Source organism: Anarhichas minor, unplaced genomic scaffold, assembly GCF_050575085.1.
Source record: "Anarhichas minor isolate MPS153535 unplaced genomic scaffold, ASM5057508v1 ptg000023l, whole genome shotgun sequence".
Lineage (NCBI taxonomy): Eukaryota > Metazoa > Chordata > Actinopteri > Perciformes > Anarhichadidae > Anarhichas > Anarhichas minor.
This window is the reverse complement of record NW_027466469.1, coordinates 6,695,116-6,713,301: the sequence shown is the minus strand read 5'-3', so window position 1 is coordinate 6,713,301 and position 18,186 is coordinate 6,695,116. Positions and strand designations below refer to the sequence as shown.

The window sequence follows — 18,186 nt, the reverse complement described above, 5'->3', positions numbered from 1 at the left end:
CATTTCAAAGAATAAAGCTGCCAGTATTTAATGTTTTTCTTATCGTTATCGAGTCCATAGTTACTTCAGAAAAGAGAGTTCTGAGGTTTAATAGAAGCAAACGGCATACTTCCTGAAGGGCATTGAAACCCTTTGGAACTAGGAGAGAGCAGCTCCTCAAGTGATTGTTTTCATCTGCTCTATGACTTAAAATAGTTCTGTGCAACTTTTATTTCTATGGAATATATAAATAGAATATAAAAATCTATGAAGTAATCAATCAAATTGAATATCAAAGATATGTACACATATACAGTGTACAAATAGATATGTAAGACATTTATTAAACACAATTTCAGTGTTTTTCATAATTTTACAAAAAAATCCTTCATTTGACCATTGATAAAAGTGTGATTGTTGATGTCATCTTAAATATTATAAGTTATACTGTTAAATACTTGCCCATAGTAAGTCCAAACCAAATTTCAAGACTTGACGAATCAGAACAAATGTGTCATTTTTCCTTATCATACTAAATATAGTCTTTGGGCACAAATGGGTGAAGGGAATTTGCAGAGTTGTTTTTAAAAGCTCAATAAAACATTTGTAAAAGTTGTATCCATGAAAACTTTTTCCAAGGACATACATTTTCACTCTACTCATGGCCTAGTCTGACTCACCGGGTACAGACTGGGAGTAGAAGCGGTAGATCTACACTCAGTATTATATATACATCGGAATATCTAGCAGAGTATAACCACTTCCTCCTCAGTAACCATCCCGTCCATCTAGTACACCCACATCATCAACCACCACTACACCGCTGGGTGTAAGCCTGACATTGGCTTCTATCTATTTTCAAGGGCACCGTCGATGCATTCTGTGTTTAACGCCGCCCAAGACGATTGTGATTGGTTGAAAGAGAGACAAACCAGAGCATTTTCCCCTCTACCAGAATGATCAGACCCTTCCTTCGTGCTGTGGAGATAAGCCTGGCTATGTGAGATGACTCGTGGCCACATTCTGACGGCCGAGGCAGCCTAACGGAGCTCAGGTTTGTTTTTCTGCCTTTGACTTGACATTATATACAGAAACCCAGGTTGGCTAAAGAGTTGTGTCAAACACAAACACACGTTCACCACATTTAATTGCAAAACAGTTCTACAACAGAAACGATGATGGTGGATTAGACATGAACCTACATCACAAAGGGTCCTGGCTGTGTGAGTTGTGTCAGAGTCGTAGCTGTTTAATGATGAGAAGAGTCATGAAAGCATAAAGCTGCTGCAGGCTCCGGACTCCTCCAGGGGTCATAGTTCATGGTTAAGAGTCAGGACCTGGCGGTTTGTCCTCGCAAATGAAGGTGACCGAGCTGTTCAGCAGGTCATACATGTTGACCTCCACTACCTCCGCAGCCGACTCACCCTCTCCACCTGCCAGAGCCACAAACACCTGCTGGGCAGCTGCCAGCTGTGCCTGCTCCTCAGAGAGGATTGACTCCGCCCCTTCGCTGCCTGTTGGATCTGCTGCAATCACCTGATTGGACAGAGACGTCATATATTCTAGATATTAATTCACTTTAAAAAGGTAAAAATGCACTGCTCTGTTGGCTGAAACTTGCAATGCATTTGCACTTTGGCCTCAGTGTTTTCCATCAGGCAAAACACTGGTAGTGACATCACTAATTGGGGTGTGGCCAGCTGCTTGGAAGGTTAGCATAGCACTCCTATAGCATTGCTCTAATCTAGACCAAGTCAAACACTGCAATGTCAACCACAGACAGACATTTGGTTTCACTTTTGTGTCGAAGCTTCAGTATTCACAGTATTCAGAAAACCTCAGTTCAGAATGGTATTTAGAGCCACTTCACCGGGCTGCAGTTTAGTATAATAGTGAAGTCACACAAGGAAATAATAAAACTAATGTTTGACAATGTCACTGATAAATGACTGAACTGATTACTTCATAATCAGCTGTCTTTTGATTATGTTTGTATATGCATCTATCATCTTAGCAGGGGTGGAAAATATTTTTCAGTATCTAACAGCTGAGGGCTGAGATCACACCAGCGTGTACTGCTGTATATTGCCCATCTTACTTACTGTGTGGGAGGTGGAGGCCTGCTCCTCCCCGGCCCCCTGTGTCTCCATGTGGCAGGAGAGCAGGTGCTCCTGCAGCTCCAGCTGGGAGGAGCCCACCAGGGGGCAGAGGGGGCAGCTGAACACCTCGGCGCTCTGGCCACCGACGTGCTGGCTGCTGACGTGCTCCTGCAGCTCCTCCTCCCCGCCCAACAGGGCCGGGCAGTACGGGCACTGCACCGCCCCCGCTGCGCAGCCTGGAGAGCAGACAAACTCCGGTCATTAATGCAATGAAGGCAGAGGAGGTTTAGATCTTGTAGGTACTGTGCAGTAGTGCTGGGCGGTATGACCAGAAATGTGTATCACGGTATTTTTTAAGATTCTGGCGGTTTCACGGTATTTTTGTTTTCCTTTAACTGTGTTTTTATATAGGTTCATAGTGGCTTACTCTACTGTCAGAAGTACATAGAATATAATAACATTTGAATGTCATCATGTATAAAGGCTTTGCTTACTATAGGGTGTGCTCTTTTGTTTGTATAATGTTGGGAAAGCAGTTTGGCTGAAGTATTGTCGCCCCGGTAAGACGTACCTTGAATCCAATGTTTTAATCATTGCTCTGAGCCCGTCTTTCTCCACTGTCTGTAGCAGGACCATGTCCTTGCATAGGTGGATCGTTATTGCGTTCGTAATGTCACTCCTCCGCTTGCTTTTCTTGTCATATGCAGTGACATTTTTTAAAACCAAAACACTTCCAAACAGCAGACACAGCTCCTCTCTTGGGTACACATTATATCGGTGCATCTCCGGTCTGTCTTTGTTCATCCTGCATCGCTCTTTTAATGTAACGTTACTGTAGCGACGGAGCTTCTCGCTGTTAACAAACTGTTGTGCTAGCAGGCTAGCGTGCGAGCTGTACCCAGCATGCCGTTCGGCGGTGAAATTTTATAAATGTACAATTATTAGTGTTACAATTTGTTTATGTGTCACAAACTGTTGTGTGCTGTGGTGTTTTGCCCTCTTAAAGAGCGTTAGTTGTGGGTTATTAATTGTTGTGTTATAAAGTTATAACCATGATTAGGGGTCCCTCTCAATACAGTTAAGACAACTAGCTCCGACTGTAGCCTTCTTAGCAGCGAACAATATATTTAGCTGCCTGTTGAAGAGTGACAGCAGTTGTTTCGGCTATGCGTATGACGGTGTGTGAAAAATTCATATCATACGGGAAATTAAAACCGGTTAACCAGTATACCGCCGAGCACTACAAGATGTCAAACCAGGTTGGCTTCTACCTTCAATATTACTTTAAAGTATAAGGATAAACCCTTTTAAAAGTCTGCAAAAGCAAACACTAGAAAAGTGTTTGGGCATCCTGGCAGAAATATGGTAGTTAAATTAAATTGTTGGTTTTATTTTCATCTGTTCTTCGTGTCTCCTTAGCTGGGGCTGTTAAACTCAAGATTTTTAGACATTGTCATGGTACACTGATACATACACACACATAGTATATACATGACAATGAGAGAGGTGGATGAGGAGGAATCTTCATTTGTTTTCTGTGGTATTTTTACGGGAATGTGGATCTTTCAGCTCCGTTAGTGGTTTGCATGTTCCACCATTATTCTGAAGTTAGTCCTGCAGTGTGGGACTCACACTGCTCGGGTCCTGGTCTTGACTCTGCTTCAACACCCACAAAGTCTTGGTCATGTCTCGGTCTCAATACACTCTGGTCTTGGTTGTGACTTGGTTTTGATTTCGATGGTACGACTATGACACCAGCTCACAGTGAAGAGAAACACAAGAACAATGCACTGCATGTTCTTGGACTCTTATTATTGTAAATTCATTTAAAATGGCATTTAAATTCTGACACCTACAGTAGGTGTGAAGTTGAGATGTAGCAAAAGATTTCTCAGAGGCTAAGCAGCTTTGGTGCAGGGCCACATCTGGCCCACATGTCACCTTATAGGGCCTGTGGTGTCCTCACCTTGGTGCTCAGCAGCCTGGTGTTTGGCCACAGTGGCGGCGCTGGGGAAGAACTTGAAGCAGATGTCACACTGGACCAGGGTCTTGAGCTGCCGCGTGTGGTTAGCAAACACCTCTGGGTGGTTGGTCCTGTTGTGGTACCACAGGCCTGACAGTTGCTACAGCAACAGAGATAGACACATACACAAAATAAAACATTTAAGAACTGTCACCTTAAACTGACCAGCGGCTCTAATCCACCTCGTCCTACCTGGTAAGACTTGTTGCAGAGGTCGCAGCTGAAGGGCTTGGTCCCGGTGTGTGTGCCTGCGTGTTTGTCCAGCAGGGCGGCGCTAGTGAACACCTTGCTACATGTGGGACACTTGTGGAACTCCTTTGGGTGGAACTCCTGGATGTGCTGGCGATGCTCCTCCAGCGAGGAAAAGCTCAGACAACACTTTTGACAGTCATGAGGTTCTGACAAATCTGACAGGGAGCAGAGGCAAATCCAGAATTATGACTTCATGCGTTTCTATTGCTGTTAAAGCCAGCATAACAATATGCATCTCATCTAATCAATGCCACAGTAAATGATGCATGCGAGTGCGTGTCCTCACTGTGGAAGGTGTGCAGGTGGACGGTGAGTCCGCTGGCCTGGCTGTAACCTTTGCCACACTCTCTGCACACGTAGGGCCGATCGCCAGTGTGTGTTCGCACGTGACGCGTCAGCTCAATGGACTGGGCGAAGACAGCCTTGCAATACTGACACACGTACATTTTTCCTGAACCCAAAAAGAGACATGTTGACTCTGTGCAGACTGAACTCAAAAGAGATTTCTCAAATCACAATACAAAGGTCAGAGTAGTATTTCATTTTTTGCGGTATTTTTCAACCTGGACCCTATTTCCCCATGCTTTTGTGTCTAACTGACACATTTCTCAACAATTTCTGAAACTGGTCCAATAATGAGGGAGAAAGCTGCGACGGCAGCCGCTAAATAAGCAATGTAATGTAATCACTCGGGGCAGTGTGGCACCGTCGTCTGTCAGCATTGACACTGACAGGCTCAGATAGTTCTTGTAAACTTCTGAAAACACTACGGAAAGACTCTCGCTAAAGTGGAAGTCTCCCTCTGAAATCTCGCGAGGTGACGTGTTGCTCGACGACAGTGTTGGCGTACAGAAAGCGTAGCTTAGTGGTATCTAAAAGGTTTTCAAGAGAGGGGGAACCAGCTGAGACTGGTAAAACAATAACAAACCAGATCAAGTGAAAGATAAAGAAAAATCTTTAATTTCTCTGTAGGATCCTTTCCATAATATTGTCAGACAATAATAATACGAGTCTGAGCACTTTAAGTGGACGTAACTTTACATTGACGCTGTGCTGCAGGCTGCAGCGTTCTCTCCCTCAATACTGTTGTCCCCATTAGTCACGTAGACACAAAAGATGAAAAAATACGCAAGTTACTTTTGAAGTAGATGTTTGGCCCAATTCAATATATAAATAATAATTCTATTAATGGGGATGATAGGTTGTCATTTATTGACATTCAGTGGGATAATGTGTGTGTGAGAGTTACCCTCAGAGTGCTTCTTCTTGGTGTGGTACGCAAGTGCAGCAGCGACGCCGAAGCTCATGTCACAGTGTTTGCAGCGGTACGGTTTCTCTCCTGTGTGCAGCCTCATGTGATTCTTCAGAGACGAGTTGGCGCCGAACTTGGCGCCACAGTCCTCACACGCGAACGGTTTCTCCTCAAAGTGCTCGGTGCGCTTGTGGTAAATCATGCCTGAGATATGAGGAGAGAGGGAGCACAAACATTCAGTCGAGGTTGCAGAGGGGCCTGCAACAAACCTCTTTCTATCATTTCAGAATGTACAAAAACAACAACATGATGAGTAAATACAATGAGGGACAGGGGGACACAAAACATCTGCTTATGCAACAACTAAATCCAAATTTAAAATCAGTTTGTGAAATAAGACATTCATCAGAGGATCATATACCATTACCGTATTGGCCCAAAAATACCACTATTCTTCTCTGGAAATTACAAGTGCAAACGTGGAGGTTGTATTATATTTAAGGACTACACATTCATGGGGCACCCGCTCAACCTGGAGAGCTACCCCGCATCCACGAAGCCGTTTTCAAGTTCAGGTGTCAGAGCTAGGATGTTTACGTTGTCCTTTGTGTTGCGTACAAACGGACCGGCGAGTCTCACCTGATGGGTGGGCGAAGGTCCTCCCGCAGAGGTCGCAGGACACCTTCTTCTTCTTCGCCCGCGTGGTGTTGCGGTGGGCCTCAGCCCGGTGCCGCTGCAGGGCCCGCTGGTTGGCCAGCTTCTCCGGGCACTGAGGGCACTGCTGCTCACACTCCTGGGACATGAAGCAGCGCTTCACATGGGCCAGCATGCGACACTTGTAGGCGAAGCCCCTCTTGCACCAGCGACAGGAGTAGGGCTTGGAGGACGAGGAGGAGGAGGAGTCTGGCGTAGCATTCGGGACCTTCTCCTCGTCCTCTGTCTCCTCCTTGATGCTTCCCTCCTCATCCTCTTCCTCCTGCTTTTCTTCACTTCTGGTGCCATTCTGCTTCCCTGAGTCACCTGGAAAAGATGTCAAAAAATATTATTATTGTCACCCCAGCAAGAAGATATGAATATATAACAATGATCAACAGAAAACAGGCGTTTTCTTTCGTTAGAGCTGACATTGGGAGATTGCACAGTGAAGATAGTCCACTCACACAGTCACTAAGGGCTCTTCTTTACCTCCAGCTTGGTTTCCATCTGGCGGCTGTGAGTTCCTCTCCAACTGCTCCACCAGAGAGAGCAGCGGTGAGGGAAAGGAGGAGGGAGCTTTGTGTTGAACGGCGCGGAGCAGCCTGAGGAGCGCTCCCTCATTGAGCTGGCTCACCAGCCTATCCAGCGCTGGTCTGGGGTCTGCCTCCTCCCCCTCACAGCACTGACACACGGCCTGGCAGGAGCACAAATGTTCCTTTATTTCCCTCCACTACAGCGAGAGTTGGCCCTTCATCTGAGAGCAATGCTTATATAAGAGACAGGGTATATTCCTAATGGTACCTGCTTTATAAGAATGTATCATGTTCTAGTAAGAACCCTCCCTGTTTTCGGATCTGCTACGTTAGAATTAATGCAAACCCAAACCCTTCTTGAAAAATGTTATGTAATGTACAAACAGAGTCAGACTCATCCCTCTGCTGCTCTCACTGTTCTTCTCCAACAGAAATACTCTGTACATTGACATTTGATGTACGACTGCTTCTACTTTCCTGTGTGTTCGTTCAGTGTTACGCTGCTGTAAATTCAACACGATACTTCCTGCTTCCAGGAACTCAAAAAAACTCAAAACAGAGCTTTTCCCTGGTAGGCAGAAATATTACATTCTTACAGAAATTTCCAAATGTCAACATTTTTATATAGCGAATCAGCGAATGACCTTTTCTATGGTGTTCCTCGAGCTCTTATCTGGTGTTATATGATGAATCCTCAAGTAGTAAAAAAATTTTGCACCAAATCTGTGTAATAAATCAACCAAACATTTGCAGCAAAAACTTATGAGACATAATTGAGCATGGGAATGGCAATTATATACTTCCATCATAATGTTCTAAGCCCTTTTAGACTATTTAAACTATCCACATTTGCAACAAATTACTTTCTAAAAAACTACTGGAGTCAAGCATACGCAAATTACATCACTCAGAATATCTGTGCTCGCGCAAGCAAAACTGAATCCCACGATTTAGCTTTGAGCACGAGGAGCATCTCCTGGTGCACGACTTCTATCACTGCTCTTCTGCTGGCAAAGCTCTCACCTGCTCACTCACAAGTATTTTTTCTTTTTGACAGTAGGTGGGGGAATCCAGTCACCATTCTATCACCAAATCGAATTGGTTGCAATCCTCGGTTTTGGATTGGCCAGATATCACTCTGACACAGACGCTAGGTAGTGGTATAGAGGTGTTTTTTAATCCGCCACTAAATACTACTCTACTACATCTCAGAGGCGGGCCCTCTACACACACACGTGTGCGTTAATCTAATGTGTGCTTGCGGATGTCATTGACAGTGATTTGCCCTCATACTGTTCTACCTGTCTCTCCTGTCCGTCCAGGCATCTCTGCGCTGCCTGGCTCAGCAGCTCCAGGATAGACGACATGTTGCTGAGGAGCTCCACAAGCTGAGAGGAATGTTCCAGAAAACCAGTGGCAGGCCCGCTCGATGCCTCGGCTGCCGTTGTGTTATTTTCTTCCTTTTCACTTTCTGAGGATTTGGCTTCTTCGGCCTCTGTGTACACGCAGACATAAAAACATGGCGTGCAGTCAGAAAGCGTTAGAACATTGTTGTTGTGTTGTATATTGTGGGGTTGTTGTATTGGATTGCATTAGGTAATTGTGCCTAATAAACTAGTAACTGTAACATTTATGGCTGAAACACTGAAACTGACCTGAGGACTCAGAGAGCTCCACGCAGGATTTTTTACATGCTGGTTCCTCTGCGTCCTCACTGTCACTCTGACCCTCTTTCTTCTTCAGCTCAGGTTTAAGCTCTGTCTTGTCTGGAGTCGAGTCCTCGCCAGGTGAAGCTGAGCCTTCAGGGTTCATGCTCTGGGCTTTGTTGATCACGGTGAGGCCTTCGGTCTGTGTAGCGACGACTGGGACTGAGGGTTGCTGGCTCACGAGACTGGTGAGGACATTTTTGAAGCCGACAGCCACGTCGAACATCTGCAGGCTGTCTGCAGCGGCGACGATGCGGCCCACGTTGTGTTTGCCGAGAGGCAGCTTGCCGGTGTAGACCATGTCCAGCAGACAGCTGAACTCCTGCGAGGACACCATGGCCGTGTCGATGGAGATGGTGTCGGAGCCGTCCAGGAGAGACCTAACAGAGATGAACACCATTTTGTTCCCGTTTAACAGAAATCACAGGTCCCAAACTATCCCACTACGAGTCATCTCTCCTTTTATTACCCAATTGTCTTTACAGTGCTATGATTTATATGAATTTCTTAAATGGGACGACTGGCTTCTGACCCACATGCTGTAGTTGGTAAAAGCAAGATAACAGGTGAATAACAATAGATGAACTCCATGAAAGAAAGTGCCTTTGATTTTCCTGTCACAGAGCCAAATACATACATATGTGTAGGGGGACGTGGACTAAAGCTGTGAACATGACACCTGGACTCGGGTTAGACGTATTCAAGTCACAGTAATGACTTGGGATGTAATATAGACTTGGGCGGTGTGAGACCTGACCTGAAAGCTAAAGAGTCAACATTTTGACCTGGTAAAACTTTGCAACAATAAAAAATGGATGACAAAAAGGCAAAATTATATTATAAGGACTAAGAAATGATAAATATATATATATATATATATATATATATATTTGAAAATGCAGTGCCACCGTAATAATGGTCAACAGTCTGCCTGTAACCACTTGACTTGGCCTCAGGAACTTGAGAATCTGTTCTTATATTTTTCTTAATTGCTCTTTATATCACACTTTTTTTAAAATTATTTATGTTTTTTTTTTTTAAACCAAACTATTTATTCCGATACCAAATGAAAGCTCTGATACTTTTTTCAGTTTGTTAGATGAGAGGAGAAGATCAATACCACTTTCAATAAAGTGGAGTCACGACAGACAGGCCGAGCTCTGCAGTTCAACCTGGCTTAGCGGGGGAAACGGCTAATTTATACTGTTTATTAATGTACTTCTATAGGTCGTTGCATGTCAGATGATTTAAAAATGTGTTATTCAATGACTCTGATAAACATTTAGACTCTGAGAGACTTGCATATTGTTTATGAAGACAGTTTGAAACCTGACAATCTGCCCTCCAGTATTTGAGAATGACTTGACAACATAATCTAAAGCAGTGGTTCTCAACTGGTCTGGCTGCGGGACCCACAGGGACCCTTAATGACAAGCTGCGACCCAAATTATATATATATATATATATATATATGTATTATATATATATTATAATATATATATATATATTCAAGAAGTCTAGTAGTAGTAACGTCTCTGTGTAGTAAACAACTGTCAAATCAAATAAAGAAAGTACACATCAATTATATTTAAACAATTATTATTCTCATTTTTGAAATTTAACTGGATGGAGTATAAATAATACATTCAAATCCATAAATAAATGTTCTTCTCATTTCAGGTAAAAAAAATGGCTGGATTAATAAATAAATTACGTAACAGAATTAATTTTAGAAAAATTATTTTCACTGCAGCTTTAAATTCAGTTCATTCAGGGTGAAGTGAAAAAGCCACAATATTATATTTTTCTCATCTTCTAGAAAGAGAAATTAATGTGGGAAGAAGTCACCTATAGGAGTCTGTCCAGTCAGTCTAATGACTCTGGTTTCGCTGGTTTTCTCTTTTGGAGATCGCCCCATGAGTTGACTTTAACAAGTCACACTACAATAGTCCTGCTCTGCTGTCTATATCCTCGTCTGTCCCCCATGTGTCACGGTGTGTCTACATCTCACTCAAATCAGGAAACTTGACAGAATTCCCATATTTGATTGGCTGAGCTGCATCACGTGATGTGATTCACAACGCATTGGTCGGTGTTTTTCCTGCACCGCTGAACAAGTACCGTAAATGCTGGAATAATTCCGCTGCATAAAAAATGCCCTTCAGAATAAAATCACAACATTTTTTTTGTCCGGCAAAGGCCCGCGACCCACTGAAAACAGGTCCTCGACCCACCAGTTGAGAATCACTGATCTAAAGGTCCTCTTACAAGCTTTCTCCATGCACCAGGTCCAGGTTTCAAACTGTCTTCATAAACAATATGCAAGTCTCTCAGAGTCTAAATGTTTATCAGAGTCATTGAATAACACATTTTTAAATCATCTGACATGTAACGACCTATAGAAGTACATTAATAAACAGTATAAATTAGCCGTTTCCCCCGCTAAGCCAGGTTGAACTGCAGAGCTCGGCCTGTCTGTCGTGACTCCACTTTATTGAAAGTGGTATTGATCTTCTCCTCTCATCTAACAAACTGAAAAAAGTATCAGAGCTTTCATTTGGTATCGGAATAAATAGTTTGGTTTAAAAAAAAAAAGCTCCAGAAAAATAATAATAAGCGGACGTTAATATTATTTTTTCAAACTACTCTTTGATGAATGATCAAGAATGATCTCGACGAGTTGCCTCCAACAGCTTGAGACTCTGGACTTATCCTGAGTGACCCAACACCCTCCAAAATTTAGATCACCTACAGATCAACTTCTGCAGGTCATCTATCAAAGCCCATGCTCACGCTACCTGAAGAGCATGCTGGAGGCGGCCAGTACCAGTTTATGTGCGCGGTGCGGGCTGTCTCCCACCAGGATGGTGCAGTCACAGAAGTGGCCCTCTTTCCTCAGGGCCCACAGCTGCTGCATCAGCTGGCTGCTGTAGTTTGGTAGCTCCAGCATCTTGTTGAGGGGCAGAACGTCCCGCCCCCTCTTGTGAGGAGAGAACATCGTGTCAAACTCAATTCACAAATTAACTGCGTTGTTTTACATTTCCAGCAAACGGACAAAAATGTAGAAGAAGCCGGAATACTGAGTATAGCATCTACCGGTGGAACACAGAGAAGCACGCACATTCATTTGAAGGTTTTATGGAGTTTACGATGGATATTGGTACCGGCTTCCATATACTATAGTCGATTATGTGATCAGGAAGGAAACGAGTTTAGTGTTTACGCTTAAATGCTTATGTTACGTTACGGTGCAAGTTTAGAGCATTAACTTAAATGTAAGATTATTCAGAATATGGATTTGGGCGTAAGAAAAAGTGTCATGTCAGATAATATTCGTAAACTAGGGTGCCTTCGCTGCATTACGAAGCAAGCAGACTGTCTGCTCAGGCTACAGGCTCATGCCACTGAGGTCCACAGGGTCTTCAAGGTTTAGCTACGTGAGCTAGCCCACTCTAGCTTTAGCTACGGATGCTAATGTAATCTCGAAAAGGTTACTAATGTTAGGTCAGTGAAACTCATTGGGATACATGAGCGTTTATAATCTGAATAAAACAGTCGTCAGGGACCATCCAACATGCAGCTTCCAGTCAATGGACGTCTTTGTATTACCTTGAATTATTCAAACGATCCGTCTCTTTATTTAAACTTCTTTGCTGAACAACGCTGCTCTGCGCAATAAAGCTTTATCCGTTTTGAAAATGGCGACGGGCGGTACGGCAACCAAATGGGTACGTTTCCGGTTGAGGAAAAAGCTCCGAGCTTTTGCCACAATATTTAGTCAGAAGATTTGTACAAGTTACCTCTGTGTTCAGAATGTAAACACGCGGTTTATGCTGTTTTAAGAGACAGTGATTTACAGTTGATATTGTAGATTAACCCTTATTCTAACCGTATATTCAACATACAAGGAATAGAATAAACTACTGTAACAATCAACCAGCACAGCAAAATGTTTATTTATTTACAGAGCTCATGAGGAAATCTGTCTGTCTCCTTCAAAATGACTGACAGTGTGCCTCCTTCCTGATGTGTGATAGTGTGATCATTTAAAGTAGGACCCATGGCAAACCTTATCTAATCTATTTTGTGAATAAAACTGCATTGGCTGCCATTGGTGTTTTTGACTAGGGTTCCTCATTCATTGGTATTTAAAAAAAAACATGAATTAAAACAGAAAACAATAATATGAAGTCATGAGGAAAAAATTGACCGACAAAATTGTAATTGTAGTGTAAAAGCCTTGTGAGATATGACGACTCATGATAAAGGAGGAGGACCTGGCAATGGAAGGACATTTAAGTTCACGGTCCAAAGTTCTGAAATGGCTCCAAAGTAAAAAGAATATATTTGTACAAAACTAGACTTTTTCTATATTTTGTATATATATTTTAAAGGTATATATATATCAACAGTGCATGACTTGGAAGATTAATGTAGAAAAACATGTGATATGAAGTTAAACCTACAACTGTTTAGTTCAGCTTTAGTGAATTATTTCTCACTTTGTATTGAATCAAAAGAACGTTTTATATTATGAATGATGTTCACTGTTGGTGAAGTCCGAGGACTGGTTTGTTGCTACAACTGAAGTTTTTACTTTAAATGCTGATCATTGATATTTCTAAGTTTGAACAACTTGTGAACTTTATCTATGTTAAATAATAAGAGTTGGTCGTCTAGATGTTCAGAAGTACTTTTAGCATTCCTCATTTAAACTGATAATAACAGAAAGCTGCTGGCAAACTGCAAAACAAATAATACAAATGAGAAAAGTGTCTGATGAGAAAATTGTGTTAAAACTCCCACAAATCCACTGAGATCTCCAATATGACGGAATCTGTTTGATGATAATTGTTGTGGACCCCAATGATCTGACGGCAGAGATCGATTGAGAAGAGCAGGAGTTGGTGGTGAACGTGGAGGAGGAGGAGGAGGAGGAGGAAGAAGCATCTCTGATGCTCAGATCTTGCAGAAGGAATTGATTCGTTGGTTCTTGATTAGCTCCTGTTGGATCTTGAACTCTGTGGATTCCACCAGGGCCTGGAGAAAACCACAGAGAAAATGTCTGGTATGAATATATCATACAGCACAAAACCTCCACTAGAAATATTTACATTCAGAAGAGAATCAGAGCTTCAAACAGTTCACACCTCAGATATTATTCTAAGATGTTCTATTACAAAGATACAAAACATTCCTGTTTTCTATTCATGACTTCTACAGACTTGATCATTTCTAACAAGCATTAAAACATCGGATGAACTGAAAATACATGCAGAGACATTGAGACACCACAGATACAGTATGTGCATCACACTGATGACGGTACCTTAACTGCAAAGCATTGTGGGAGGAGGAAGAGCTCTTTATAGTAGATGAAGTTCAGTGTCCCGTTTTCCAGATGAGTTACCATGAACCAGGATGTCGTCCAGGTAAACCAGGCACTGCTGACGGGGGACCCCTTCCAACACCTTGTCCATCAACCTCGCGAAGGTGGCAGGGGCATTACAAAGTCCAAAACTACGGACCTTGAACTGCCACAGTTCCCGTCCGGTGCAGAAAGCTGTTTTGGGGCGGGCCTCCGGGGCGAGTGGCACTTGGTAATACTCACTGCGGAGGTCCAAGGAGGAGAACCAAGAGGACCCCGAGACCAGGTCCCTCTGGATTCCTACCCACTGCCCCGCATTGACGAGTCTCTACTCGTCAATGCGGGGCAGTGGGTAGGAATCCTTCTTGGTTACTCCATTTACAGGCCTGTAGTCAGAGCAGAGTCGCCAGCCGCGTATCTTTTTGGAAACCATGACAACTGCTGCTGCCCAGGGGCTGTCGGAAGGCTCGATGATATCCGCCCGCAGCATGCTCGCGACCTCTTCATCACAAGCCTGCTGGCGAGCCAGCGGGAGGCGGGGTGGGCGGCACTTGATAGGTCGCGGTCTGTGTCAATCTCATGCTGTATTAGATGAGTTTGCCCGACCTCGTCCTCACTCCTGGCGAAACTGCCTTGAAACTCTAGCAGAAGCTGCCACAGCTGTTCCTGCTCCTGAGGATGTAGGCCGCCACAGTTCTTGCTCCACACCTCCCTTAGCGCAACCAGAGTCCCCTCCTCCTCCTGGTACAACCCAGGCAGGGTTGGGGTTACGTAGGCCATGGTGGGGTCAGATGGGGAAGAGGCACCCCGGGTGGGTTCCTTAGGGAGGCAGGCGATGGGTGGAAGGTTTCCGGATACAGTCTCTGGGGAAGAGGGAGGAGGCACAGTAGGGGTGTGGATGGTGGTCATCGTGATAGCAGGCCCCCCTTGGAACCTCACCGTGCCTCGTTGCAGGTCCAGCTGGCAGCCTGTAGCCTTCAAAAAGTTCAAACCCAGAATACATGGATCCTGCACTGAAGCTATCCACACCCGGTACCGTACAGTCCCCCCCCCCCCCACAGATATAGTCAACAGACCTCTGCTTTTCATGGGTGCCAGCTCTCCGGTGACCGTGCGCAATCGCACAGCGGTGGAGTCGAACAGAGTCCCGTCCGGGACCATATCCGGCCACACCAACGTTACTGTTGACCCTGTCTACTAGTGCAAAGCAGGGCACTCCTTCCACAGTGACAGGGAAGAAACAAGAATCGCCCTTACCGGTACATCCCACTGCAACGACAGGCTCCAAGCATGCGCTGTCATCTGCTTCTGGGGGAAGTGGAGCCTGGCTCCCCCGGCTGTGATGTTGGGCTCCTCCATCTGATGTTGAGGCTTGTGAAGACAGGGTTGGAGTTAGGGCCGAGGTCCGCATATCCTCCTCTATGCGGGCCCTTAGCCGTTTCCCTGAGACTTGCTTGACTTGGGGCACTCCCTGGCTAAGTGTCCTGGTTGACCACACCCCCAACAGACCCTGGGCCCGGGGCGTGGCCGGTGTGTTTGCTGTAAAGACACAGCCCTAATCAGTTCAGTCACTTCAGTCAACCATGCCAGTCTCTCTTCTTCTGAGGAGCTCTGCATTGCAGCCCTCACGGCAGGTGGCCCCTCCCTTTGGCAGTTTCCAGCCGCTACACCCCCCACATTCTCTCTCTCCACAGCCATCTCCAAGGCCGCCTGCAAAGACTGTGGGTGTTGCAGCTGCACCTGGACACGCAGTTCAGTGGGGAAGATTGCTCTGATGAACTGGTCCCGTGCCAGCTCGCTCTGTACTTTGGGGGGCATGTGTACATAAGCCCTCCGCGACAGGCTTTCTATGTCGTTAGCTAATGCCCGCAGCGGCTCCCCAGGTTTTCTGCAACGATTACTTTGCCCTCCTATACAAGACACACTGACATGCTGCTGAAGAGCAGTGCTCTCATTGTTGATGAGAAGGATTTATCTTTCACATACTTTCTGTCCATTGACTTTCAAGAGAACTAAGATGATTGTTTCACCAAGATTTACTTTATTTTTTTTGATGAGTCCTATTTTAAATGGATTGTATTTAACACAATAACCACTGTGGTCATTACTTCACAGTTTGGGGCTGATATGTTGATGATATTTGTCTTGAGTTCAGTGGTGAGTTAGAAAAGCTTCAAAGAACAAGTATTTCCACTAAACCCACTGACAGGAACACTCTGACTGAAAGCAGTTTTAATCCAAGACCACTGAAAGAAGGTCTTCCTTTAAGACAACTACAGATTGTGAAGAATTGAGAGAGACTTTAATATGAAATCAGTGGATCTTAAAAAAAAAAGAGATCCAAGCAGACAAGTTTCCTTCTCAATAGACTGATTGTTCTTACAACAAGATCAGAGAAAGATCCAGAATCTTTACTGAAACCAGCCAGAAAGAAAAACATCTTAAACACGTTCTAGTTTCTTCAGATTTGGTCTCACAGGTGTCAAGTTAATGCATGTGATACTTGATACCAGTGATGAGATTCTCCTATAGGATGCTTTATATGTAGATACAATATAATGTGTTAAGATTGTGCATATAAAGCAATATAGACATGAGCTTCATATGTGTTACAGAATTCTTTATTAATAAATTAGTAAATATTATTCTGGTTGACTGACTTATTGATGGCTTATGCGAAATTGAGAAACTCAAGAGCGTTTATTAAAGAATACTAACATTTCTAAATGCAGACATGATTTATTAATTTACATTGGGAAACAAGCATTTTTAACCAATAAATAATTCGTAGCAACTCATTTATCAGAAAGTAAAAAGTAAGTAAATATATCTGCTGGCAAACTGAAGTTAAAAACATAAAGAAACTGACTATGATCTCTAATATGAACGTGTCTCTTTTATGTGAACTCTTATGGACACAAACGACTGATCAGTCGACTGCAGAGAATGATGGACTTTAATGAGCAACAGTGAAAAGGTTTACACGTACACAGTAACAGAGCGAGCTAACTGGCCGTCTTTATTTAGCGAGCACGGCTGGAAACGTGAGGCTCTAAAGTCTCCGGTGGAGCGTCTCTGCATTCTTCAGACTTCCACTAATCTGGCTGTGGGGAACTGAACAGGGAGGGGCGCTCTCAGTCTGGGAGAGGAGCAGCAGGAGTCGGTGGTGAATGTGCAGGATGTGGAGGAGGAAGGAGCATCTCTGGTACACAGCTCTGGTAGAAGGGATCCTCCTCGTCGGCTCTGGATCAGCTCCTGGTAGATCTGGATGTGAATTCCAACAGGGTCTGGTGGAAACCACAAAGAACACGTGTTGTATTGAAATAACGCGCATCACCAACCCTCCATTAAAACAATCAGAGGTACTGAAGAAGCACGGCTACACACTGGCACACTACCAAATATCTCACACTGCTGAACATCCAGCTGATCAACTCTACCTTGAGTTGAGACTAGTGGGAGGAAGAAGAGCTCTCTCTGGTCCATGAAGTTCAGCATCACAGTCACAACGTGTGGAAATAGCTGTGAGGAGAAAGAGATGGTGTAAACAAACAGCTTTACTTCATCAGCTCAGACATGTTCTTTTTACACTATGTTTGTGTTTCTTATCTGAGCGGTGCAGGTAGATGGAGGAGGCTTCAGGTGGAGCTAGAATCACCTGGCAGCGTCTTCAGGTGGAGGCCGAGGTTGATGGCCGCAGGTGGAGGTTCAGGCGGAAGGCGTCTGCAAGGATCCACAGATGGAGGCAGCGGTGATGGTTGTTGGTAGAGCCTGTAGGTGGAGATTAAGATAGCAGCTGTCTGCCAGTACCTGCAGGTGGAGGCGGCACCTGCAGTTTGCTGGCAGAGGCTGTAGGTGGAGAGGAGTTAGTCTTTTCACAGGCAGCAGCTCAAGGTGGATATTTTGCCCGTGGGTGGATGGTGGCGGTCGTAGGTGGAGGAAGGTGCTGCAGCTGGTTTTCAGAGTTTGTTTTACTTAACTTAAACCATTATACTTAAACTTAACTTAGCTTAACTGAATATAGTAACATTGTTCTTTCTTTTGAACACCTTTCAAGCTTTTTGAATTCTATGTTAAAATGACTTACACAAATCCAGATTGTTAGATCACTTCAACCTATATTATTTTGTATTAATTTATTCTGATAACTTCCTAATTAAATGTATCTTCTTGTTTTCAGTTCCTGAGTCTTGTTGCACTTGTAAATTATTTATAAACACCACCTTCCACTCATATTTTTGTGTGTGTGCAGCTGTGCATTTTCTCTTATTTGACGCG

The 18,186-nt window shown here is 44.1% G+C and overlaps 1 protein-coding gene and 1 long non-coding RNA gene across 3 annotated transcripts; both read right to left on the bottom strand.

Moving 5' to 3' along the window:
* Positions 1–292: 292 nt before the first annotated feature.
* Positions 293–12,251, bottom strand: zbtb40 (zinc finger and BTB domain containing 40). Of its 2 annotated transcripts, XM_076097025.1 has the most exons (12): positions 12,150–12,251; positions 11,339–11,520; positions 8,490–8,920; positions 8,136–8,329; positions 6,791–6,995; positions 6,245–6,625; positions 5,603–5,809; positions 4,640–4,804; positions 4,294–4,508; positions 4,045–4,201; positions 2,082–2,314; positions 293–1,515 (listed from the first exon to the last, which is right to left on the bottom strand). In XM_076097025.1, the coding sequence occupies exons 2-12, from the start codon at positions 11,488–11,490 to the stop codon at positions 1,303–1,305; spliced, it is 2,553 nt and encodes an 850-aa protein (XP_075953140.1). In that variant the 5' UTR covers positions 11,491–11,520; positions 12,150–12,251; the 3' UTR covers positions 293–1,302. The 2 variants fall into 2 exon arrangements, with proteins under 2 accessions (XP_075953140.1, XP_075953141.1); XM_076097026.1 differs by lacking the exon at positions 12,150–12,251 and having other exon boundaries at positions 11,368–11,506.
* Positions 12,252–16,589: 4,338 nt separating this feature from the next.
* LOC142955288 (uncharacterized) lies at positions 16,590–18,161 on the bottom strand. The gene is made up of 3 exons (XR_012955828.1): positions 17,567–18,161; positions 17,349–17,430; positions 16,590–17,195 (listed from the first exon to the last, which is right to left on the bottom strand). It is a non-coding gene; the product is annotated as an uncharacterized LOC142955288 (long non-coding RNA).
* Between the last annotated feature and the right edge of the window lie 25 nt (positions 18,162–18,186).